The following is a 26,628-nucleotide window of genomic DNA, read 5'->3' as shown; positions in this document are numbered from 1 at the left end:
ACCTTGCAACCCCAACTACGGCAGTGCCATACGAACGCCTGTTCTCACTTTCAGGTGATGTAACTAAGAAGCGGGCAGCATTATCTCCTGTAAATGTAAACACACTTGTTTGTCTGAGCGATTGGCTGAACAAGAAGTAGAACTGAGTGGCACACTTGTGCTCTAAAGTTTTACATTGTTTTGTTTTTGAGTGCAGCTGTGTGTAAAAAAAAAAAAAAAAAAAAAAAAAATAAAAAAAATAAAAAAAAAAAAATTCTACATGTGCAAGTTGAACGCTAGAGCTTGCACTACAGAACTTGTATGAGGTGAACCCAAAACTATTTCTCTTATCGTTCTTACAGTGCAAATATTTTTAATCAAACATAATATAAAGTGAGCACTTTGCATTCTGTGTTGTAATTGAAATCAATATGTTTGAAAATATAGAAAAACATCCAAAATATTTATAATACATTTCAATTGGTATTCTATTAGTGTTTAAGTGCGAATAAAACTGCGATTAATGATGATGGATTTTTTAAGCTAGTTAATTGGTTTTGCGTTAATCGCTTGGGGTAACTGCGATTAATTGACAGCAGTTGCTAAAATGGAGAGTCAGTGAAGTAGAGGGAGACTGTTCCACCGGATGGCAGGAGGTTCAAAGGAGAAGGCTTTCATGTCAGCAGCGATGCGCTGGTGTGAAGGGATTAAAGGAGAGCTCAGTGGTAGTTAAGTGGAGGAAGCAGAGAGGGAAGAAATCAGCCAAGGTCTGGACAGGAGGCTGGAGAGGTGCATGCAGGGTTTTAACAACAAAGAGGTCATTTATTCAGCTGCCTCTTGCAATGAAGGAGAGCCAGTGGAGCTGTTTGGAGGTGAAGGTTGCACATTGAGACAACAGCGTGCAGCTATATCAAATACAGACTCTCCCTTCGGGTGGGTTGACACTTCTTGGTGCTCATGCAGTATCTTAGGAACGAGTCTCTGCTAAGAAAAGGTATTGGAATCGCTGGTGGCACCTATTCACTGATGTGTTGTCCTTACCTAGTGCCCTGAGGAAGGAACATTTACTGGTCCATTTCAGTGCTCTAAAGGTCTCGTTTTCTCCAACTAAATTCCAGTGCCCTGAGTCAGCAAGTTCCTCGATGTGCGAAAATGCAAACTCCGTAGTCCATCAGTCATGCTCTGCGAGCAAGTATTCCCCAAAGGGCAACTTGGCTGGACCTGTGTCTGACAACATCTCCTAATGAGCTGTGGCCTGTGCACTCCCAGCTGTGCTGCTCTGGGTCTCCTCCAGGGCAGTGCAAAACCCAAGTACTAGCCCCTTGACTCGTACCCCATAGTGTGTGTGGGAGGGGGAGTGCCAGGTGTGCTTTCTCCCGTTGCTGGGGAGAAGCTAACTGAATTTCCCATGCTCTGGTATACACATTGAAGTGCCCAGTGAAATCAGTTCTGAAGGAAGGTCCCATAGGATATCAGGTGTATGGTTAATAAGTTTCTTCAGCCACAGTCTGGCCTTTGGTTTCAGATCCCCACCCTGATTGACAGGATGCTGCTCTCGTCCACCACAAAGACAGGGGCGGCAGGGGCTGAGGCTCTCTCCCTCCTCCTGAAGAGACCATGGGACCCAGCTGTGGGTGTCTTGTCACATAATAAACCTGTGAGTACATCCCTGGGCTTGCAAGGAGGGAGGGGCTCAGCTCAGTGTCTGGTTGGTGCCTGAATCTGTTCGCTCTCCCCAGGCCTCTCTCTGTGCTTCTCCGTCCAGGTCTCTCTTGTATGCTCGGCATCATGATCTCTGTCATGATGTCTCTACCCCCAGTACCTCCTGTCTTCAAAGTGCCCTCTTCTCCTTCAGACCCAGTCTTTCCAGGAATCCATGCTGCCTTTTCTCTCTCTGCAGCCTTCCTAGTCTGATACTGTCATTCCGTGCCGTGTGTGTGTTGTGTAACTGTGTCGGTCTCAATGGATGAGAGTATTGTGTTGGGATGCAGCACCGTCCTAGTATCCCAAGAAGGCCTCTTCCAGTGACACCTGCTCCCAGCTCCCAGGATGAGCAAGGCAGGGAGGGTCTCTAGTTTTCCCTTCAGTCTGTGCCCTGGGGATGCTATTTAGCTCCTGTTCTAGGAGGCCTGGGCTGGGCTTGTCCTTTGTCGATGGTCCATAGCTGTCTTTGATTGTTAGCAAGGGTTGTGCCGAGAGCATCACGGATGCTCTTAAGTACTTTGGGCCATGTCATGTTCTCGCACCTGTGGCAGAGGGTGCCCGAGTGCATGTTTGGGCTTTGTAGCAGCTCTGGTTCAAATGATCTGCAATCTTAACTTGCACACAGCTTTTCAGTAGCTCAGCCTGACCAACTCCTCTGTGTGTCCTGTGCTGTTGCAGATATCTGAGTCCTTTGCTCAGAGCAGCTGGGGGGAGGATTGGTTGGATGTGGGTTGACTGGTACGCGTCGCAGGCTTATCCTGGGGATCATGGATGCTAGGGAGCGGGCAGGTCTCAGGGAAAGGAAGCTGCTTGCCTTATCTTTGTATTGCGGTGAATTTTGTAGAACAAGTTGCCTGGTTCTCCTCTCATCCTGATTGCATCTTCCGGACCTTCCAGTTCTATGTTCCCCACCTCTCGCCGGCATCGGTTCTGGCAATCGCAGCTCTCTTGCCTGGGAAAGGTTTGTAACTCGGCATGTTTTTGAAGGGAGGGGCTGTCGTTCATACTAGCAGCTCTTCCGGGGCATTTAGGGGCGGTGTGATCCTGCAACTCCTGTTAAACAGCCCAACAGCTTCATTGTGCTGATCACTTCAGCAGAGAGGTCCTCCCATGGAGCTGTTCCCCTCAGACCTGCACTGCTTGGTCTTCCAGGAGGGGCTCTCCATACCTCTGCTGCCATGCTCCATAGCAGGAGACCTACTGTCCTAGCACATGATTCTGCTTCAGGGATTGCCCAATTGAGTGGATTGAAGAGCGTGTGGCTGGGATTCTCCAGTATAAACAGGTCAGGGGAAAGGGGTTATTTGGTGTCTGGTAGCCTGTCTTCTGCCTGGGAGAAGTGCTGCTCCAAGCCTTCCTTGTGCATTGACTACATCAGCACTATAGGAGGAAAGCCAGTAGCAGGAGGGGTGGGTTGGTCGGGGAATGACAGTAAACCCCTGAGTCCTGACTCTGTGTGTTCACCCCAGTGGATGCGTCCCTGTGAATGGCCATCAGGACATGCTGCTCCACAGTGGAACTGCTATGATTTATACAGTGCTCTCTTTGCGGCTTGTGTTCCAGGTGATCCCTGTTGCCACCCACCTGCTGAATAATGGTAGCGGGGTGGGAGTGTTGCAGTGTCTTGAACACATGATTGGTGCAGTCAGAGGCAAAGTGCTGGAGGTAAGTGTGTGGGCAGCCTAGGTGGGCCTGCACCGTATGCCACTAACACCCATGACCTTCTCTGTGCTTGCACTGTCCTGCTGCCTTTCCTCTCACTCCCTCTTCTTTCTCGGCCAGATTCACAACCATTTCACCCACAAGCCGATCATCCTGATTGGGTGGAACACAGGAGCCTTGGTGGCCTGTCATGTAAGTAACTTCTTGTCTTGCATCCTATCAGAGGCCATTTTACACTGTACCTCTTGAATAAAAGTCACCTGGATTGGCTCTGATTCCCACGTGCCCTCCTGGCGCTTGGCCCCATGCTGGATTGGGCATGGGTGGTAACTGAACAGAGCAGCCGTCAGGTTTATCCAAGCTACTTATAAAACAGCGAGGAACCCTGATATTCCCTGGCTCTTGTATTACCAGACCAAAGGCACTTGTGTGGCCCATCACCTGCCTCCCCCCTCCATGTTACTGAATGTTCAAGTGGTGATGAGCAAGTTAAGTTGATTAGTGGCAGTTGGGATGGATGTGGCCGGTGGGGAACTGGATAAGGCAAACTAGGGCAGTGGGTAAGAGTGGAGTTGGAGATGCCAGTGTAGGGGTTTGATACATGGTTGCAGCCCAGTGAGTATATGGGACTGTTCCAGATATGTCACTCTGGCAGGGTATTGGAGTTAAAGGACCCACTTCTCTTCTAGAACATGAAGCACTCATTGAAGCAGACGGCCTGATTCTGCCCTCTTGTATCGCCCCTTGGAGTTCAGTTTGCACTTACATCCGGGCAAAAGTGAGCTATGGGAATCAGGCTCGGTGTCTTCAAGGGAGGTTCTGTATTCCAGGAGCACAGGCAAGGGAGAAGAATAACTGTGCTTTCCCTTCCTCTTGCAATCTCCGCATGAGCACTACAATACCAAGAAGGGGGTGGGGTAAAGTACAGTAGAGCCTCAGAGTTATGAACTGACCGGTCAACCACACACCTCATTTGGAACTGGAGGTACACAACCAGGCAGCAGCACAGACACAAAAAAGCCAGTACAGTGCTGTGTTAAACATAAACTAAAAAACTAAAGGGAAAGGTTTTTTTTAAAACAAAAGATTTGACAAGGTAAGGAAACTGTTCCTGTGCTTGTTTCATTTAAATTAAGATTGTTAAAAGCAGCATTTTTCTTCGGCATGGTAAAGTTTCAAAGCTGCATTAAGTCAGTGGTCAACTGTAAACTTTTGAAAGAACAACCATAACATTATGTGCAGTGTCATGAACCTTTCAGTGTTATGAACATCCCATTCTCAAGGGATTCGTAACTCGGTGATTCTACTGCACTGGTGTATAAAGTTAAAATCACAGCCCATCCACACACGCTAAGGGCTGAACAAACTTCCTGGAGGGATTATGGCGCTTCTGTGCAATTCCTGTTGTATAGCTTCCACATATCTGACCTCCCTCCTCCTAACCCTGGGCAGCTAGGTAGCAAACCCTGTCTAGCCTGCACGTTTCATCGGGTAGAGAGATGAGAGGGCTCCTCCACCAGGAGGAGGTGGCTTAGTGCAGAAATTGAGATGAAAAGAGGAAGCCGCTTTTGGGAGGAGAATATTCTGTCCTCCAAGCAATAATACAGGCCCAGAGCGTGGAACCTGAGGGTTGCATGAGGGGGGTGGGGTGGAGCTGCTTGGAGATCCAGGTCGTAGGGAGGGAGAGACAGCTTAGGAAGAATCTAACTTCACGGTGATAGAAAGAAGCTTGCTATTTGGCAATCACACCAAGTAAAGCCTTGTATTCCTAGATTCCCAGCTTCATGCTGAGCTGATGTTTGGAGTAATCTGTTCCTAGGATTATGTGTGACTATGATTAAAAGTCTGTCCTTGACTGGTGGTCTGCCTGTTGTCAGTACACAGCCCCAGTGTTCCCTCTCATTTTTTACGTCCATGTGCGGAATGAATTTTGTTATGTGCACCAATATGGAGGTGATGTATGACACCACATCAGGGCTAGGGCAGAGGGTTGGGGTGTGGGGTTTGGGGTGGGGCTGGGAATGAGGGGTTTGGGGTGTGGCCTCTGGGGTGGGGCCAGGGATGAGGGGTTTGGGGGTGCAGGCTGAGGTGGGGAGAGAGGACTCCCCCCAGCCCTCTCGCTGCTGCAGCTCGGGGCAGGGGGAGAGGCACCTCTCCCTGGCTGCAGCAGCTCCGGCGGGCCTGCGCTGGGCCAAGGGACGGGCTTCTCTCCCCCGGCCATGGCAAGTCTGGAGCAGGTCCGCGCTGGGGCCGGCGGGGAGGGGCGCCTCTCCCCTGGCCGCGGCAGCTCTGTGCTGGGGGAGAGGCATCTCTCCCCACCGCAGCCCTAAGCCCTTGCGCAGGGCTTAATAGGCAGCTGCGTGGCCACGCAGCTGAGAGGGATCTTAGCCCAACCCTGAAAGGGCTTCTCTCCTTTCCCTCCCATTCTGAGATCCTGTGTTGCAGCCTCCATCTTTTTGGGCACAGACAAATGAGGAGTTTGAGATCTTTGCTAGAAGGAGGTATTGTCAAAGCCAGGGGTGTGCCATGGCGGGAGCCCAGCAGCGAGGGCTCTGCGAACTACGTTGACGCTGAGCTGGATTGTTCTGGGAGAGCTCTGGGTAATGATACTGTCTTGCTGGTCTCTCTAGGTCTCAGTGATGGAGTACGTCACCGCAGTTGTGTGCCTTGGATTCCCTCTGCTCACAGTGGATGGGCCCAGAGGGGTAAGCCCAAAGCAGGGGTCAGAGTTCAGAAGATGGGATTGGTTAGTTAACCAGGCCACTGGACCTGTGAACTTGCTTTAAAGTCCAGCCAGAAGAGCAAGGGTCTGAAGTTTGGTTCTTCACCTGCAAGTATTTTCAAGTGTGTCTGAGCCCATCTAGTGTTTGGGGTGATGGAGAGCCAACAATCCGGGCTTTGGGCAGTGAATCACAGTGGGGCAGTCTGGGAGGGAAGGAGCTCAAGGGTTTGACTGCATCCTTGGTGTGACGGCAGTGGTGTGTGCCTGTAACACATCTCTAGAGCCTCTCCTAGGCCTCACTCCAGAAACAGTTGTTGATCTCACCTTGTTTTGCACCCAGCAACAAGAATGACTTAGGCAGACTTATCTGGTGGCCTGATGTGCTCCTTTGTTAGCTGGCCTGTCTGCGACTGATTCAGGAGTGACCTTGGGACCCTGGTGCCACTCAGGTGACTAGCTTTGGGGGCTGTGTGAGAAGAGTAGGCCCAGGCACTGTATTGCCTCCATATAGAAGGCAGGGAGTTCCATACAGGGGACAGTTCTGTACCAAAGCCTTGTTCAGGGCCACATTTTCCCACTGGGAAAATCCCCTTTGGGGCGTAACCTGGAAAGTCCTGAGACTGCATGGTACAGGCCTGCGACTTACTATTGCATGTTAGTCGATCTAGCATTGCATTTGGGTAGCTACAGCAGTGATGGGGGGAAATGCAGCGAGAGTGGCTGTTTTGATAGGGGGTCAGTCTCAGCTGGTGTAAGTCAGTGGAACTACACCAATTTAGACCATCTGAGTTTCTGACTCAGTATAAATGTATTTACTTGCCCCATAAAAGTCGTTAAGTCCCGGGCCTTCATATTCCATCATCCAATGGCCCCTCTGTCCTTCAGTTTTAAAATGTCTCGTTGTCCCATGCTCCTGCAGGATGTGGATGACCCCCTTCTGGACATGAAGACCCCAGTTCTCTTTGTGGTTGGTCAGAATTCTTTGCAGTGCAACACTGAAGCTATGGAAGATTTCCGAGAGAAAATCCGAGCTGATAACAGCCTGGTGGTGGTGGGAGGAGCTGATGACAATCTGAGGTATGGCTCTGTGACATAGTCCCATGCTGTTGGGATGCCGTCTTCCAGAAGCATTGAGCAATGTCTGGTTGGGCCCATTGGCCATGCAAGAGGATTCTAGGACTTCATTCTGAAATTAGATGGGGACTGGATGGCTGACAGAATAAAGAGCCTTTTATTCCTGGGTAGTCAAGTTAAATCAGGCCCAGGTTGGGAGGAGAAACTTACTGCCATCAAAACAGCTATGTGGAATGAGTTGGTAAGACATGGTCCAGCTCCTAGTGGTCACATGTCCACTTCACAGTTGGCACACATTGGTGACTTTGTGGCAGTCAGAGCTTGAGTGGGCCATAGAGAACGTACTGTCCTCTTTGTGGCTATAAGTCATGCTTTTCCAGATCAAGGTGGAGGCAGGCAGGCAGGGCAGTGTGTGCGGGAAGCTTGTGCTGTTCCTGCCATCCAGGCTCTGTCTGTTCCATGGGCAAATGGCAAACTCAGTTCTCCAGGGCTGACAGGCTTTGAGCATTCGTCACACGGGGCTGATGGGTGCGTGTGGGGTGACGGACTGCAGCCGATTTACAGCATTCCTTTCCGCTGACAGGTTGAAAGTCCTGGGTGCAGCAAATATCCCCTTTGCGAAAGGCCAGAGAGCCTGAATTCTGTAGGCTTTCCTTTTCCAAATCATTCTTGGCTCTGCTCTTGGAGGTGGATTTTGGCAGTTTGCAGTATCCTAAAGGGCACTCCTTTGGGAGGTGGTCAGCGGGAGAAAGGGTGCTGTGGGACTGGCAGGAAGCCATGGGCCACCTGCTCCAATCACACTGGTGTAAATCTTGAGTAACCCCATTGATCTCAATGGAGCTGTACTGCTGTAAAACGAATGTGAGAGGAGAATCAGGCCTGGCGGCCAAATTATGCAGGCGCTGTCATGACAGTTGTTACGTGTAAGTAGGAGCCTATAATAGGAATGATCAGAAAACTGGGGAGGGGCGTGAAATGCAAAATGAGCGACTAGCAGCGTTGAAAATGAAGCTTGAAGGGCGAAGGCGCATGTAGCCCTTCTGAGGAAGCTTTGGGCCTGAATTTCAGAGCTGCCGGGCCATTTCCCGCTGCAGCCAATGGGAGCGCCAGGCGCTCAGCATTAGAGCTGGATGAACAATGGAGTTTTTGCTTCGCTGGCAAATCCAAAACATTGAAAAAAAATTCGTCTCGGGTGGAAGCAGAACCAGTTTTTTGTTTGGAAATTTTCATTGAATCAAAAAGTAGAAAAATGTTCGTGTCAGAGTGACGTGTTTTGGTTCAATCCAACTTTTTTGATTTCAGGCATTTTGATAAAAGCCAAGGAGGACTAGATTCACAGACTGGGGGAGGAAGGGAGCTGAGCCCTTATAACCTTGAACCCAGGGGTTACGGTTCTCTGCGGTGAGTGTCCAGGTTCAATTCTCCCTTCTGCCCCATGGGGAGAAGGGGTTTGAACTTGGGTCTCCCACATTGCAGAAGAGTGCCTTAGCCTCTGGGATACCGGATAGGCTGGTGTAGGGTTTTCTCAGTCTCTCCTGTTGAAGCTGTTCCACTTGTTATAAATAAATAAATAAATAGTCATTGGAGCAGGGATGTGAACTTGAGTTGCGCACCTCCCAGGTGTGTGCCCTTACCACCAGGTGATAGTCTCACTCCTTTTCTAGTCACTGTCATCTGAATTTCACCCACCTCTACTTGGCACATTGTGTCCAGCAGATGGAGCCCTTGAGTTAAGCACTCTTCGAGCTAATTAGCCCCTACTTCCTATTGGTGGAATCTCAGTAGCACAGCAAACCCTCATTTGATTATTGGCTTTCAAGCTAAGAATGTTGGCCACGGCGCGGTGGGGGCAAGAGAAAGGGGGGAAGAATGAACATCTATTGACTCGCCCACTTTTTTAAATAGGATAAGCAAAGCCAAAAAGAAGGCGGAAGGCCTGACCCAGAGCATGGTGGACAGATGCATCCAGGTAACAAGCAGAGAGATCTTTCGGAGCAGTTTCCCCTCCATAGCGTGACTGCCCAGTCGTCTCCATGAGCACACGCTCCAGTGCTGCTGCCTAGATTGACTGGGCAGGGGTGGGTGGGCAAGTGAAATCATTGACAGCATTGCTGTCAAGTGCCCTCGAGGTGAAATCAGTAGTCCTGATATGTTAACCCTTTGGATGCTGCTATCAGGGCCATAGTCCTGCATTTGACTGGCCTGGGGAAGCAGGTGTTTGTGGTTCTTCCTTTCATGGTACGGAGAGCGGCATATTCCCCTCCTGTTCCCAGAGAGCCACCAAGATTAAGCTTTAACACAATACCTAGTAACATTAAAAATAGCTAAATTCTTCTTGTCTTGAGCAACGTAGCTGGGAAGGTCTGAGGGGAGTAGAATCCAGCAAAGCCCAGGCTGTTCTCTCTGTTTCTGGAATCTTAGTATTTATTTCTTTAGACCATTAAGCTAAATTCCCTGCACCCTAGCAGGGCAGTAACTGGAAGCTGCTTCTAGGCAAACCGTGGAGGCTAGTTGTTAAGAGACGTCTGACCCCTGTGTAGGATGAAATAGCTGACTTCCTGACCGGAGTCCTCACCCGCGCGGATAACCATTCAGGCTCCGACCCCAGGGACCTCGATGCCGAGAAAAAGAAGAAACCACGTGACTTGACCAGGAGGGACCTGTCGTTTGACTTGCCAGAAAGAACCAGCAGTCCCACCTCCCCGGCAGCCAAGGTGCCGGCCTCGCCTTCTGGCTCAGAGGTAGGGACTGGCCCTCTGGGATGTGGAGCTGGGGAAGGCCTGTGTTTGAATGACCATTTTGTGGGCTGTTTTTGCACTGAGGAGCCAGGCTGTGAGAGCACAGAGATGATGTCAGTGTGGAGGGAGAGAGGGGTGCTTATGGAGGTGTCAGCTGCTCACGTGGTGGCAAATGGCTCTTCCAAAATAAATGAGTTGCATTTTAAGGTTTCCTGCAAGGCTTAAGAACATAAGAACAGCCACAGTGGGTCAGATCAGAAGTCCATCCAGCCCAGTATCCTGTCTTCCGACAGTGGCCAATGCCAGGTGCCCCAGAGGGAATGAACAGAGCAGGTAATCAGCAAGTGATCCATCCCCTGTGGCCCATTCCCAGCTTCTGACAAATAGAAGCTAAGGGACACCATCCCTGCCCATCCTGGCTAATAGCCATTGATGGACCTATCCTCCATGAGCTTATCCAGTTCCTTTTTTAACCCTGTTATAGTCTTGGCCTTCACAGTATTCTCTGTCAAGGAGTTCCACAGGTTGACTGTGGGTTGTGTGAAGAAATACTTCCTTTTCTGTGTTTTAAACCTGCTGCCTATTAATTTCATTTGGTGACCCCGAGTTCTTGTGTTATAAGGAGTAAACAACACTTCCTTATTTATTTTCTCCACACCCGTCATGATTTTATGGACCTCTATCATATCCCGCTTTAGTCGTCTTTTTTCCAAGCTGAAAAATCCCAGTCTTTTTAATCTCTCCTCATACGGAAGCCGTTCCATACCCCTAATCACTTTTGTTTCCCTTTTCTTTACCTTTTCCAATTCCAATATATCTTTTTTGAAATGGAGCGACCACATCTGCATGCAGTATTCAAGATGTGGGCATACCATGCATTTATATAAAGGCAATATGATATTTTCTGCTTATCTATCCCTTTCTTAATGATTCCCAACATTCTGTTCGCTTTTTTGACTGCCGCTGCTCATCGACTGGATGTTTTCAGAGAGCTACCCACATTGACTCCAAGATCTCTTTCTTGAGTGGTAACAGCTAATTTAGACCCCGTCATTTTATATGTATAGTTGGGTTTATGTTTTCCAATGTGCATTACTTTGCATTTATCAACATTGAATTTCATCTGCCATTTTGTTGCCCCGTCACCCAGTTTTGAGAGATCCTTTTGTAGCTCTTTGCAGTCTGCCTGGGATTTAACTGTCTTGAGTAGTTTTGTATCATCTGCAAATTTTGCCACCTCACTGTTTACACCTTATTTCAGATCATTTATGAGTATGTTAAATAGGACTGGGCCCAATTCAGACTCCTGGGGAACACCACTATTTACCTCTCTCCATTCTGAAAACCGACCATTTATTCCTACCCTTTGTTTCCTATCTTTTAACCAGTTACCAATCCATGAGAGGACCTTCCCTCTTATCCCATTACAGCTTACTTTGCTTAAGATCCTTTGGTGAGGGATCTTGTCAAAAGCTTTCTGAAAATCTAAGTACACTATATCCACTGGATCTCCCTTGTCCACATACTTGTTGATTCCCTCAAAGAATTCTAGTAGATTGGTGAGGCATGATTTCCCTTTACAAAAATCATATTGACTCTTCCCCAACAAATCGTGTTCATCTACGTGCCTGATCATTCTTTTCTTTACTATAGTTTCAACCAATTTGCCTAATACTGAAGTCAGGCTTACCGGCCTGTAATTGCTGGGATCGTCTCTGGAGCCCTTTTTAAAATTGTCATCACATTTGCTATCCTCCAGTCATTTAGTACAGAAGTTGATTTAAATGATAGGCTACATACCACAGTTATTAGTTCTGCAATTTCCCATTTGAGTTCCTTCAGAACTCTTGGGTGATACCATCTGGTCTTGGTGACTTATTACTATTTTATTTATCAATTTGTTCCAAAACCTCCCCTAATGACACCTCAATCTGGGACAGTTCCTCAGATTTGTCACCTAAAAAGAATGGCTCAGGTTTGGGAATCTCCCTCACATCCTCAGGTGTGAAAACTGATGCAAAGAATTCATTTAGTTTTTCTGCAATGGCCTTATCGTCCTTGAGTGATCCTTTAGCATCTCGATCGTCCAGTGGCCCCACTGGTTGTTTAGCAGCTTCCTGCTTCTGATGTACTTAAGACATTTTTTTCTGTTACTTTTTGAGTCTTTGGCAGGCTGTTCTTCAAATTTCTTTTTGGCCTTCCTAAATATATTTTTTTACACTTCACTTGCCAGAGTTTATGCTCCTTTCTATTTTCCTCACTAGGATTTAACTTCAACTTTTTAAAGGATGCCTTTTTGCCTCTCACTGCTTCTTTTACTTTGTTGTTTAGCCATTGTGGCACTTTTTTGGTTCTCTTACTATGTTTTTTAATTTGGGGCATACATTTAAGTTGTTCCTCTATTACGGTGTCTTTAAAAAGTTTCTATGCAGCTTGCAGAGATTTCACTTTTTGCGCTGTACCTTTTAATTTCTGTTTAACTAACCTCCTCATTTTAGTGTAGTTCCCCTGTCAGAAATTAAATGCTACTCGTGGTGAGCTGCTGTGGTGGGTTCTCCCCCTACCCCCCAACAGGGATGTTAAATTTTATTATGTTATGGCAGTTCAGGTAGATTACCTCTTGGACCAGATCCTGTGCTCCACTTAGGACTAAATCAAGAATTGCCTCTCCTTGTGTGCATTCCAGCACTAGCTGCTCCAAGAAGTGGTCATTTATGGTGTCTAGAAACTTCATCTGTGCATCCCGTCCTGAGGTGACGTACCCAGCCAATATGGGGGTAGTTGAAATCCCCCATTATTATTGAGTTTTTGTTTTTATCGCTTCTCTAATGTCCCTGAGCATTTCACAGTTACAATCACCATCCTGGTCAGGTGGTCGGTAATATATCCCTCCTGCTATATTCTTATTCAAGCATGGAATTACTATCCATAGAGATTCTGTGGTACAGTTTGATTCATTTAAGATTTTTACTTCATTTGATTCTACGCCTTCTTTCACATATCGTGCCGTTCCCCCACCAGCACGACCTGTTCTGTCCTTCCGATATATTTTGTACCCTGGTATTACTGTGTCCCATTGATTATCCTCATTCCACCAAGTTTCTGTGATGCCTATTACATCAATATCCTCATTTAATAGGAGGCACTCTAGTTCACCCATCTTGTTATTTAGACTTCTAGCATTGGTATATAAGCGGGAGGGCGCCTGGGCTGGGGGTCGGAGTGCAGAGGTGTGGGGGGGGAGGGGCTGGGCTAGGGGTCGGAGTGCTGGTGGGGGGGCTTGGCCTTGGGGTCGGAGTGCCGGGCGAGGAGGCTTCAATTCCTGAATGCTAATCCTTGCTCTGATACTGACTCCTGGTGTGACTTCAGGCAGGTTACCTGCCCTCCATGCCTGAGTTTCCCCATCTGTAAAACAGGGATGGTGATATCAAGCTTGGTCATCGGGGGTTGTGAGGGTCAAGTGGGAACTACCGATTTGTGGAGGTGTAAAGTAATTGCTACACCAAGCATTATGAATAACCCATCGCTGCATCCTGCCATGGAAACCTGACTGGATGGGGCTTCCCTTCTCGTTTGGGCAGGATCTGTCCAGTGTCTCCAGTAGCCCCACCTCGAGTCCCAAAACCAAAATGGCTGCTGTGTCATCTGTCCAGAAGTCCAGCCAGATGGGTGCCACCCAGCTGCTGAAGAGACATGTGCAGAGAACAGACGGGGTCCTGACACACAAGCAGGCACAAGGTAACGCTCCAGCAGCTTGCTCCACTCGCTTCCTCCTTGTTACCCTGGTAAAGCCTCTTGGGGGTGTCGCTGTCCAGCTATGCTCATACTTTGCCCCGCAGGACTAATCTAAAGTCTGCAAACTTCCTTTGGCCGTGTGACATTCAGATGGGGCAGTCTCCCCACAGCTCAGGCCCTATGCACTGTCACTCCTAAGCAGTGGCATATGGGAGCTGACTCTGGGCAGGAAACGGTAGTCTCTGTGCCATAAAAGGGTGAGTCACTTACAGGCCTTTGTTTTGCTATTGCCGAGACTGGGAAGGGTCTTTGCCTGTCCTGGTGGCCAGATCATCATGCAGTTGTAGAATGTCGGCCCAGTGGGTGTGGGCACATCCATTTGGGAGCGCTTGATGGGTTGGTGGTTTGTATCAGTGAAGATTTTGCTAGGGAGTAAAGGGTGGTTGGGGTGGGTCAGGCCACTGAGACGGGATGAAGATGAGGGTCTAGCGCAGGGGTAGTCAGTAGGCGGACCGCAGGCCAAATCCAGACTGCCAGATGCTTTTGAACGGACCCCAAAATCTTATTTACTTATTATCATCATTGTTGTTGTTTTTTCTGGAATCTGGACCATGACTGTACCTTGATCTTGGACCTTGACAAAAAATAATTGACTACCCCGGTCTAGAAGGCAGGGGAGGGCCAGCCACCAAGAAGGAAAGGCTAACCTGAGCCGTGTTTTTTTTGTCCCGTGGGATGCTGATAAGATCTTGGGATGCACCTTCAGTCGTGCGGGGAAAGAGGTCGGAAAGGTCTGACAGTCAGTGGTCTGTCAGTGTAGGTGGGGTTGTTGTAGCCATGTTGATCCCAGGATATTAGAGAGACCAGGTGAGTGAGATGATATCTTTTATTGAACGACTTCTGTTGGTGAGAGAGAAAAACTTTTGAGTTACCAGAACAGGAGCGCTGTATAAATTCGAAAGGTTGTCTCTCTCGCCAACAGACGTCAGTCCAATAAAAGATATTACCTCCCCTGCCTTATCTCTCAGTGGAGTGGCAGGTATGTTTTCCTCTGGAACTTGTGGATAATATTTTGTCACGGATGGGCCATAGATAAGCCCTCCTGGCAAACACTATTGATTTAGTTGGGGGTTGGTCCTGCTTTGAGCAGGGGGTTGGACTAGATACCTCCTGAGGTCTCTTCCAACCCTGATATTCTATGATTCTATGATAATTGGGAAGTAGTTCTCCAGGCTCCAATCTTTCTTGCTTCCTTTGCTCAGGACAGATCCGAACAGGCCTGCCAGTTCCCCTTCAGCATTGCCCTGTGCTCCTGCTAGTTCTATGCATTCTTTCTCTGGTTCACAGTAGGTTGCAGACTGGAACTTGAGTCCAGGTCTCCCACCTAGTAGAGCAATGCAAGAACCGTTGAAGTCTGCTCCGGCCTATGTTTTAGCTATAGGAGCAAGTTCCTTGTGAGTGCGTGAAGGGAACTGAGCAGGAGAAGGCTCTGTGGTGGGTATCTTGGCAGACACTTCTGCAGGGTAAAGACAGTCCAGAGGGAGGTTCATCGAAGTGTTGTGGCAATGAATGTTTGCGTGTACTAGTTACTGTTTTCCAGTCATTGCCAGCATTTCACCTCAGAGATGCCCAGTGTGACTAGCTGAAGGGCGTCTGTGTGCACAGCTCCAATACTAGACATCACAAGCCTGCTCATGCTCCCTGGAGGCGGTAGTCAGGGGACAGTCCGGGGGCTGTGGGAAGGATGGTGTGTAGTTTGGTAGTGCTCTCAGGGAGGGAGGGAGAGGGATGTCTCCAGACCTGTTGCCCCTTCCCAGGAGGGTGTGATGCATTGCAGTTTGGGGGATCAGTCAGTGCTGTCTCCAGATGCCCTGAGGCTGCATCACGAAGCTGTACCCATCTGTCAGAGTGAGTGGGGTCTGCAGAGCTCCCCACTGGCCAGCTGTGGGTCCCAGGGAGTGAGCAGGGTCTGCGCAGCTCCCCGCTGGCCAGCTGTGGGTCCCAGGGAGTGAGTGGGGTCTGCAGAGCTCCCCGCTGGCCAGTTTGGGTCCTGGAGAGTGAGTGGTGGCTGCAGAGCTGCCTGCCCCCTGCCTGTCCCCTCCCCCCCCAGTGAGAGCCAGCTGTGATACTGTAATTCTCTCTGATTCATTTCAGCTCAGTTTGCTGCTTTTCTGAAACAAAACATGCTGGTGAGGAAAGTTCTTCCTCCTGGCACCTCTTCATGTCTCTTTGGTGAGTATCTCCTCACTTCCTCTCTCTCTCCGCTTCCTTCCTCCTCTGGCTTTCCTCCATCACCTTCCTCTCCTCCTTGCACTGGTTTGGGGGGTGTTCCAGCGTGTGGTCCCCCTCTCTCTGCTCTTTGCTTTCTCATTGCTGTAGTGGAAGCTGAAGCAAAACAGCCACACCCCTCCCCTGGCTTTCCCTCTCTCTGGCAGGTAAATGTTCCCTGGGAGTGACATGATTTCGCAGTGATTTGCTCTGATGGACTGTGGAATCATGTGGGTGACCTGGCAGCTTCTTGTGGTCAGGAGCGTAACCCTTTGTGTGCTGGGTCTGACTGGCTGAGATGCAGACCCCAGCACGGGCAGTTGTGCTTTTGACATGGAAGGCGCTTCCTTGATGCATGGTATGGGAAAGTGCTTTGGACAGCCTGTCGAGGGTGCAGAGACGGGGCTGCTTAGTGGCTCAAAGAGGCCGGCTGGAGCATCTTTCCAAACCCATGGAGAGTTGGAGGAGGAACAGCAGAGGAGTGGGTAGGGAGGGCGAGGGACTCCTTGGGAAAGCAGGAAGGCAGTGCTGAATTGGATCCTGAAATGGATAGGAAGCCACTGTTGATAGTGGGAGGATGGGACTGAAGGAAGACGCTGGCTACTGTATGTCAGAGCCTCTGAGACCTAGAGATGAGGGGATCAGATTCATAGCTCAGCTAAATGGATGCAACTTCATTGCCTCCAATGGCATTGGCCCCAGCTGTGGAGTCAAGCTGAAGGACTTGAGGTTAGAAGAGGCGGGTGACAAAGATCTGAAGGAGGATTTTAGCAGGGTTAGGCTGGTGGGAGTGTTGGGAGACATTTCAGTTGCTGTAATACCCGGATCTCTCTCTAATGTGAGTTGCTTTGTCATGACATGACCCGTCAGTGCCAGAGTGGGTGGCCCCCGGATGTGGGGAGTGCGAGTGTGATAGAGGAACACCTCTCTGTAAAGCCCGGTTCATCATGGCATAGTGCTGGTGGCTTCTTGTCTAGACGAATGAAGCTCTGGATAATTAGCTGGAGACCAGTGGGACTGTGGGGTGCTGTAATTGGGTTCTCTGAGATACCAGGAGGTTCCCATCCCTCTCTCTGCCTAACACACACAATTGGTTATTGTCCAGACACTCCCTTCTTGGGGTTTGGCTGTATTCAGAAGTGATATAACAAAGCCAGGCAGGACTGTATGGACAAGCAGGTCCTAGTCTAGGCTGATTACTTATTGAGTTCTCCCTCCCTTAAGCTCTGCCTCTGAGAACTTTGTTTTTTCTACTACTGCGTTGGAGGTAATGAGGTCCCCCTGGTCAGGCTGCCTGGGTGACTCAGCAGAGTAGCTCTGCACTTCCCTGCAGGGTCTGAACACCCAACAGCAGCTCACAGGCACAAAAAGGATTCAGTGCTTAACTGGGGTGATTCTTGCTCGCATGCTGTCCGGATGGGAAGAGATTTTTCCCTGGGACATACTGGCAGCAGCCTCATAGAATCATAGAATAGCAGGGTTGGAAGGGACCTCAGGAGGTCATCGAGTCCAACCCCCTGCTCAAAGCAGGACCAATATCCAACTAAATCATCCCAACCAGGGCTTTGTCAAGCCTGACCTTAAAAACCTCTATGGATGGAGATTCCACCACTTCCCTAGGTAACCCATTCCAGTGCTTCACCACCCTCACCCTGTTTCTGGAGCATCGAACAGGCAGCATCAGTAGGATCCAGGTGTGCAGTGTTCCACACCATCAAAGGGGCACCTCCGTCTCTGCCATCCAGCACTTTATGGGAAAATGCCTTCATGTGGTTACATTGGATTTGCCCACTGGCAGCTCTGACAGTAGCTAGTGTGAACCCAGGGCTGGTCACACTGTCTTTCAGCCTGGCTGCTTCTGCGTCAGTGGGGCTGAGGAGAGCGATTCAGCCTGGCTGCAGGAGAGCAGCGTGGTGGGAAGCCATGGTGAAGTGGGAGCAGTAGGTATGTCTAACTATAGCTCAGATTGCTGGTGCCTGGGGGTTAAGCCTGAGCACACAGGGAGCTCTTCCCATCTGTTGTGAGAACAGGAGTCTGTGTGCGCCACAGTAACCATGTAATGAAGGAGGCTTTGATCATGCGGAATGCAAGGGGGAGTGTTTGATCACTGGTTCCTACAGACTATCATGGATGCTTTGAGGAGTAGTAGCATCACTTCCCCCTGCAGGTGCCATTTCATGGTGCTGCCCAGCTGATGGCGCTGTGTGGTGCGGTTGATGCTCAGGCGGTCTCAGGGGCTTTCACAGCGGAACTGATGCCTGTAATCTCTTTGCATAGGTGATCAGAAACTCTCTGGGTAGTTCCATTCACTCGGCATGTTCACAGTGCTGGGGAAGGTATTTAAGCTTTGCACGTCTGTTAGCAGTCAGCACCCCACCTTGCTCCCTCAAAGCAGGACCCTGGGTGCAGGTGCTAAGATAATAATGCATTGATGCTTGCATTGGGTTAGAGCAGTGCCAACAAATAAATGCGTAGCAGTAAAGTGGTTCAACTGCACTCTCCCCCAGCAGTAGGTCAGGGGACCTGCTCCTGCAAAGTGGTGTCATTTATCTCCAGGAGGATGAAGGCTGTTCAGTAAGGAACTTGGATCCCAAAGACAGACTATTTCTTCTACACACCCGCCCCTCCTCCCCCACCCCCATAGGAGAAGGAATTAACTACCTCAGTGACTTTTTGCAGGCTTTGTATATTCTTGAATTTAGAATCGCAGGGCTGGAAGGGACCGTGACAGGTCACCTAGTCCTGCCCCCTGTGCCGAGGCAGGGCCAAGTAAACCTAGACTAAACCTGACAGGTGTTTGCCCACCTGTTCTTAAAAACCTGCTGTGATGAGGATTCTGCAACCTCCTTTGGAAGCCTGTTCCAGAGCTTAACTCCCCTCAGAGTTAGAAAGTTTTTCCTAATCTCTAACCTAAATCTTGTTTGCTGCAGATTAAGTCTATTACTACTTGTTCTGCCTTCAGTGAACATGGAGAACAGTTGATCACTGTCATCTTTATAACAGTCCTTAATGTATTTGAGACTGTTCTCAGGTCTCTCCTCAGTCTTCCTTTCTCAAGACTGACTCAATGTCTCCAGTTTTTGTAACCTCTCCTCACAGGTCAGGTTTCCTACATCTTTTATCATGTCTGGTGCTCTCCTCTGGACTCTCTCCAGTTTATCCACATCGTTCTTCAAGTGCAGCGCCCAGAACTGGTCATAGTACTCCAGCTGCGGCCTCACCAGTGCTCAGCGGAGCGGGACAATTACCTCCCATGTCTTACATACCACATTCCTGCTAATGCACCCCAGAACGATAGTAGCCTTTTTCACCACTGCATCGCATTGTTGGCTCGTATTCAGTTTGTGATCCACAATGACCCGCAGATCCTTTTGAGCAGTACTATGAGCTAGCCAATTATTCTCCGTTTTCTAGTTGTGCATTTGATTTTTCCTTCCTATGTGCAGTACTTTGCTCTTGTCTTTATTGAGTTTCATCTTGCTGATTTCAGACCATTTCTCTAATTTGTCCAGGTCATTCTGAGTTCTAATCCTGTCCTCCAAAGTGCTTGCAAAGGGTTGGTGTCATGGACCTTACTCCTATCGCCCCTTAGCCCAGCGTGGACTGAGACCAGGTGTGGTGGGAACTCCCTTTCTGAGCACTGTAGAGGTGCACCTTTTGCATTGAAAGCCGGCCTTCATTTCATCACCCTTGCTCGTTCTCCTGCACCAGGCTTACTTCTCCAGTGAAGAGATGGACACCATGGTGCAAGCCATGAACTCCAGGGTTCCAAATTGAGATTATGCAGTTACAGATCAACAGTGGAATACAAATGGGCAAGATGTGGTCCTGAGGAAGGATGGTCTTGTGGTTAATTATCACTTCTGTTCCCCTAGTGCCCAGGGTACCAGTCATGATGAGGGTCCCATTTTGCTAGGAGCGGTGGTGTGTGCTCCAGAGAATTTACAGAGTAGGCCTCAGGACAGAACAGATGTGCTGGGGCGAGGCGGGTTGGGAGGATGAGGTACAAAGGAACTGTTGAGCAGAAAAATGGAAGTCTCGGCTTGCCTATGTGAGGCCAGACAGGTTAGGATATCGGACAGAGGCAGGGGATCTAGCTCTGCCACAGACGCCCTGTGTCACCTTGGGCCTGCCACTTAGGAACAGAGCCTCAATCCTGAAATCAATGGGAATTAGGCACCTAAATACCTTGAAGGATTTGGGCCTTAGTCTTTGTGGACCTCAGTTCCTCATCTGTACCTTGGGGATAACAGTGTTACCCTGCCTTGCAGGGGTGTTGCGAGGGTACGTACAGGAATGATTGAGCTGCACAGTTGTGGTGGTGAGCACCAAGGAAACACGATAAAGAACTGACTCTGGCAAAGCAATGGATGTGGGAGTCTAGCAATGTGAGCTGCAGTGCAGGGACGGCTGGAGCAGAGCACAGGGACTCAGCAGCTGAGGTCTGGTCCCAGCTTTGACAAAGGCTTGTGTGAATTTGGACAAGTCACTTTACCTCTCTCTGGGCCACGAGTTTCCCCATGGGTAAAATGGGGATATGTGATGGGGGGCTGATATTTGTACTGTGTTTTGGAAATGAAAAACACTTCTGTAAGGGGCATTATTACTGCAGTGGTTCATAGAGTGATAAGCCTGCACTGTTCTTCAGTGCAGAAGAAGACAGGATCCTTAGACTGTGCTGCCTTAGAATATGAAGAGCTCATTCTAAATACAGCAGTTTGTGACGCACAAGGAAATCAGGTTAGAGAAGTGAGTGGTAAGGAGAGAGAGGACTCTCCAGCGGCCGGTGATGGGACACTAGATGGGGAGGGCTCTGAGTTACTACAGAGAATTCTTCCCCGGGTGTCTGGCTGGTGGGTCTTGCCCAAATGCGTAGGATCGAATTGGTCACCATATTTGGGGTCAAGAAGGAATTTTCCACCAAGTACTGACAAGCTGAGGTTGTCTCCTCAGCAAATGTCATTCCTGCCTGAGTTCCCTGCTTGTACTCTAGGTGCCAGGCCTCCCGGACATGGTTGAAAACGGGGTGCAGAACGCACTGGTGAAGGGAGCTGGGGGAAATTCGACACAGGGCATTCTGGAAACGTGCTATTAGAGTTGAGCCCAGGGCAGCTTCGTCCGTCCCCTTCTGCCATGTCACTGTCACGGGGGACTCTGCAGAAAAGTTTGCATGTTTAGTATGAAGTGTTGTTCTGTGGGCTGGCTCAGGGTATGTCTGTGCAAGAAATGCTACAGCGGCACAGATGCAGTGCTGCAGCTGGGCTGCTGCCGTGTTCACACTCACTAGAGTGACAGAAGCGGGTCTGCCAGCACCGTAGTAAACCCACCTCTTCTGTCGACTAGTGGTGTCTACACCGGGGCTTGGGGCGGCTTAATTACATTGCACAGGATGTGAAATTTTGTAGTTAAGGCAACATAGACCAGCCCTCTGTAACCAACTTCCATTTCCCAAAATCTCCCCAGGAAGCAGCCTGAGTTTGAAACATCTAGATTCTATACTGAAAATCCTGTGTCCTCCTCAACGTCTGTGCAGCACCTGGCACAACAGGGCCTTTTACTGTATTTAAGGATTAGAATAAGGAAAATAATATAAAACAGAGGAAACAAATCAACCAAATACAGAAGCCTTGGCGTGCTGCTAGTCCCTTTGCTCAGCCCACAGATAGTGACAGGCTCTGTAATATTGCAGTAAATACGGCCTTCTCCGGTCCAGGTAAATAATGGGCACTATTTTCAAACAGCTCTTTCGGCAGACCTTTAATCAAATACCAATTTGTTATGAAGGTTCTTTACAGGAGCCCATGCCAGTGACCTGTAATTCAGAGGGGCATCTTCCTACATGTTCCTGTGTCCAATGGTAGTTTTCAGGAGCTACCTCAACAGCTGAAGTTAAACTCAGAACTGACTCTTCCACAGATGCCTTGTAAAAATGTTAACAACATCTTTTGTGTGTCTCTCAGCTTTCAGAGAGATCTGAAATCTCACCCAAGATCTCTCTCCAGTCTTTGCTGCTTTTTCCAAGTTCTTGAGGTGGTTCCCAACTGGCTTGAGGGCTCTTGGTGTCTCTTTTTGACCTCCAGAAGCACCACGTTCACACACACACGGGAACTTGGACTGTCTTGCCCTTTTATATGGCTGGAGCCCAGTAGATAATTGGTTTCTAAGAGTCTGAGTAAAACCCAAACCTCAGCCAGGCAGGCCATAAAGTCTCTCAGTCTCACAAGGACCACGGTGTAGGCCCCCTCCTTGCCCAGCCACACCTTCCTCGCCCTGCAATTTCCCTATGTCAAAAGACAAAACAGAGAGGCAGATCCAGGTTGCTGTAGTCCTGACACAGGCCTTCAACACCAGCACCCTGCGACGCAGCATCTGACGGGGGCAGCTGAGCTAGTCAGGAGGGTTTCACACAATCCGTTCATGTTCTCACTTGGCTCCTGCACTTCAGCAGTTTGCAGAGCAGGGCCTAAAGGCCAGGCCTGGCTGTCACAGAGTCAGCCCTGGGGCTCAAGCGGGAGCAACTTGTGCTGTGGGGCTGAAGGCCTTAGGGTTCCGGTGCAGCCTGGGGCACGGGTCACTTGCAGGTTTACACTAGTGTCAATGGTGATTCTCTGTAACTTGATGTCTTTAAACCATAATTTGAGGCCGTCAGTGACTCAGCCAGAGTCCGTGTAGATGATCATGATGGTCCTTTCTGACCTTAGAGTCTGAGTCCTGGTGTATGGGTGGCAGGAGGGGGCAGCATGAAGGAAGCTGTGGAGAATATGCATGGGCTTGTGTCCCTCTCTGGGTATATATTGCATTATCATCTGTGCTGGAATTATGCTCAAGGCACCAGGTATTGGTTTCAAATATATGCTTCTGTCTCCCCCAGTTCCAGTCTCCTCAGAGCAGCCAGAAGGGACTGAGAAAGAAGATGTGCGAATGCAGCTGAAGAGACATCAAACCCCCAGCCCGACCCATTGCAGCAAATCCTCCAAGCGAGCCAAAATCAAGGTGACCATTGTCTCCCACGGGGAAGCTGCTGGCACAGGGAATGGAGTGCCCCTCGTTGCACAGCCGGAAAGTGAGTCCCAGTTCCAGAACTGCTCTTTAAACCAGAGACATTTACATTCAGTGACATGTACATGGAGAGCAGGTAGTTGGTGTGTCCCAGGCCAGCTCTGGGTATGAGGATGTGTCTGCTGACAAAGATGGAGCCAAAGGGGTAGGAACCTTCTTCTTTAAGGATTTAGACATGGCAGGCAGTCTAAGTGGTTCTAGGTGCCAGCGACTTGGTGCGCAGTGATGCTTGGGGAAGGCTGGGGTTTGAAGTCCCTTAATAGATACACAGCAGAGCCTATGGCATAAGCTTCGGTTCTAGAGAGTCATTCAGATTGCATGTGCCAGGGTGAAAGGCTGATTGTGTGGGGGGCAAAAAGGAGTTTTCCCTCCATGTATGACATTGCACCATCTACTGAGTTGGGAGGGAGATGGTCTTTTCAGTTTCCTCTGAAGCTTCAGGCCATTGCTGGATGCAGGATGCTGGTCTTGAGGGACACTCGGTCTGGTTCGGTTTTGTAAGTCTGTGGCTTGCTTAAGTGTCCCTCATACCCTGATGCCGTAGAAGTGACAACAAAGGACTCCCAAACAGGTTGGAATCTCTCTGCAAAGATCTCATCCGGGACCCGCTCCTGCCATAAAGGGAGGACCATGTTGGGATTTGATGTTGGCTCCCACTGGAAGAATCTCTGTGTATTCTCGGTATAGAATAGTTTCCTGCTCTGCTGATCCCCTTGGGCATTGCAACGGCCTGTCAAATACACCTTTTATATGTACATGTGCAAAATCCAACTCTTCTCCAGTCTTCTCCTGGGTTAGGAAAACCCTGCTGTGACGTGAGTTGCAACCTGGTGAGCTGCAGTCCAGAGAGAGCTGTAGTGTGTTCAGCTTTGTTTCCCTTCAACACTGGAGAGGAGGCCAGGAATTTTGTTTGCTTATTGTAACCACGGTACATGAAGGAAACTCTCTGTTGTGGTAGGCCAGGTTGATGCATAGTAGGACTTCTGCTTGGAGCACCAAAAAATAACTCTTAAAGGTAATTGTGAGTGAGCAGAATTAGTGTGCGGTGTAGAGCTGAAAGGGTCAGCACGCCATTCCAAAGCCCTGGGAAATCAGAGATTTTTCAAAGCTGTAAAGTAAATCGATCCATTTTGCAACATTTCTTGGTTAATTTAACAGTTGGTTTTACTGTGAAAATTAACTAATGAATATATTGTGGCTTACCTTCGACAGCTTTGAAAGTCTCTGATTTCCTGGACTTTTTTTTTAATTTTCAAAACTTTATTTCTTTTCACAGAAAAAAAATGAAATGCAGAAGTAAACATGAACCAAACAAGAATTCCCTCTTACCGTACGTGAGCAGGAGGAATACACAGGACAAACGCATTTGTATCCCAGACACCGCAATAAACAAATATTGTAACTCACCGGCCTTTCTGTGTATTTTGTAAAGTGTCTCAATAGAATGCTTACAAAATCAACCACTAGAAAACCGGCATGTGCTCAATGATCCATCGAGGCAGTAGAATTGTATGATAATAATAATCTGGCAAGGAGGAAGTGGGGGTGCGAGTGAAGGAGAGGATTAGTAGAAGCAGATTAGTGGAAGTCACCAGAGATGCTTGCATCCCTGTGCTGAGCACCTGATATCCAGTGCTTTCCAGTGTTGAAGCTGATTCCCTCAGTCCTATTGTGCATCACGAGATTGTCGCAATGGAACTTCCTGGTTTTATTAGTGATTCTATTTGGTGTGATGTTTCTGGAACGACTCGCTCTCCTAGAACGTGCTAGAAAATATCTGGGACTGCACTGGAGCTTTCCTTTAAAAAGTGCTCCGAGCAGCAGGATGAGCTCGGTTCCCCCAGCACTGCTCCGTGTCACTGGGTCGTGTGTGATAGCGGGGGTTCCCCACAGGCTGGAATAGGGCAGAGCTTTACGTCTCTTGTTTTTCTTTATTTCCCACAGGTGTGGCAGGAAAGCTCCCCACCGTGACCGCAGGCCAGTCTGGGTCAGGCATGAAGGAGCTCTCGGGATTACTTACCACCCCCAAGTGAGTGTATCGTTTTATTTTTAATCTGTGGAGCTCTGAGAGAGCTGAGCCGATGCCAGGCTCCAGAGAGTAGTGATTTCAGTGTCTGCCACTTCCTCAGACCTTGAGTGTGAAAGGACATGTCAGATGTCCAGCTCTGAGTCTGAATCCTGAGATACAGGAGACATCCAACCCCCTGGAACCTACCCCTCATGGGTGTTGACTTGTTGCAGGGCAGTCCTGAGACGTGTTGGCAGAGCGAGGGGAGTAGCGGGGAGGGTGTCCCGGTGGTAGGTATATCTCTCTCTATATGGTGGAGACAAAGATTGAAATGATAGATTCAAACCTCCTGATCTTTTGTGACCCTGGCACTGCTTTATCTCTCCCTGCATCTTCTGCCTTAACCTGGACTCCAGTTCCTGTCCTTAAAGAACCATCCCTGCCCGGCCCTTGTCTCTGCCAGTGCGGCAGCCCTGCCTGCTGCCAGACTCTTGCTCCCCAGGGCTGGAGGAGTATTTAAAGTAAAGTAATTCTCCTTTGAAATGCCTCCCCCCCCCCCCCCCCCCGGGGGTGTGTGTGTTCTTGCTGTGCATCTAATGCTGCTTTAGTCTTCTCATCTCCCATGGTGCCGCTCTGGTTTGCTGTATGCCTCAGAGCGGCAGCCCTTCCTTTAACCGGGAACTGGAGTCAGGATCTGGAAAATAAAAACAGTTTTAAATTGAGAAGTCCTTTAACTCCAAAGGTGGAGTCTGTCTGTGTATAACACCCAGTCAGCATGGCATGGGGGCAGAGGGCTACAGTCACCCCTCATTTCAGAAATAGACATCCTACTCTGTTTGTGCGTGCTTCTAGCTCCCATCATGGAGGCACAGCCGCTGCTGCTGTTTTGAGTTCACCACAGTAAAGTTTTCAACCTCACCCAGCCCTTCCAGAAGAGTAGCTATGGGCTGCGTTTGACCCCCTGGCTGCAATCTTTGTCCTGGAAATACATCCCCTTGGAGTTTGTTGGTTACTGGAGTGCATTTGCCGTGTTTCTTTGTTTTCCAGGCTGAATTCTGTGGCAGAAACCCCCTCCCTCAGCTCTACCCCCTCGGCCATGATCCCTAGCAGCACAGCTCCCAGCGCCTTCCATTCCTTGCAGAGCAGGCTGGTGGCCAGCAGCACCCACTGCAGGCAGGCCCAGCCTAGCAACACGCTCCAAGGTACCCACCTCTTTCTTCATGCCCGTGAGATGGATCTGGGGAATTAGTTGTGTGTTTCCCTGCCTGCACCTTTGCTCTAACCCGGGAGTGGCCGAGAGCCTTCCCAGTGCTCGGCTATCCCAGCGGTTTGACGAGGCCAGTGGCTTACTCAGGAGCTGGAAAGTGAGCCTGGTGGAGGATGGAACACGGGGCCAGACCCTGTTTCCATTGAGGTCAAGGGCAGCTAGACCAGGTGACATTGTTTCAGCAAATAATACATTTGCAGAAAAGTCCATTTTTGGGGACACTTTCAGGTCAGATTTGGCAAATAGTATAAAACTAGAAATGGGGGGGGAAATTCCAAAGTGGTTTATTTTGGCCCATTTTTAAATGGAACATTTCAGCTTTTTTGTTTTGAAATGGTGTTTTGTTTAATAATTTAGCTAGTATTAAAAAAGGGTGAAAGACGTCCCAAAATGACCGGGAGCAAAACAGAAA

At 49.2% G+C, this 26,628-nt stretch overlaps 1 protein-coding gene across 1 annotated transcript in view; it reads left to right on the top strand.

The window, feature by feature from the left end:
* The window catches only part of KANSL3 (KAT8 regulatory NSL complex subunit 3), a 60,928-nt gene that overhangs the window by 20,219 nt on the left and 14,081 nt on the right, over nt 1-26,628 (top strand). The window contains exons 6-18 of the mRNA XM_065398288.1: nt 1,505-1,636; nt 2,528-2,644; nt 3,247-3,348; nt 3,466-3,537; nt 5,976-6,050; nt 6,987-7,144; nt 9,047-9,110; nt 9,682-9,882; nt 13,461-13,617; nt 15,769-15,846; nt 22,754-22,945; nt 24,886-24,970; nt 25,997-26,151. Of these exons, the coding sequence (XP_065254360.1) occupies nt 1,505-1,636; nt 2,528-2,644; nt 3,247-3,348; nt 3,466-3,537; nt 5,976-6,050; nt 6,987-7,144; nt 9,047-9,110; nt 9,682-9,882; nt 13,461-13,617; nt 15,769-15,846; nt 22,754-22,945; nt 24,886-24,970; nt 25,997-26,151 (1,588 nt within the window). The remainder of the gene's footprint in view (nt 1-1,504; nt 1,637-2,527; nt 2,645-3,246; nt 3,349-3,465; nt 3,538-5,975; nt 6,051-6,986; nt 7,145-9,046; nt 9,111-9,681; nt 9,883-13,460; nt 13,618-15,768; nt 15,847-22,753; nt 22,946-24,885; nt 24,971-25,996; nt 26,152-26,628) is intronic.

This window comes from Emys orbicularis, chromosome 2 (genome assembly GCF_028017835.1).
Source record: "Emys orbicularis isolate rEmyOrb1 chromosome 2, rEmyOrb1.hap1, whole genome shotgun sequence".
Taxonomy (NCBI): Eukaryota; Metazoa; Chordata; order Testudines; family Emydidae; genus Emys; species Emys orbicularis.
Note: the sequence above shows the minus strand (reverse complement) of the source record. Positions and strands in the feature narration are given on the sequence as shown.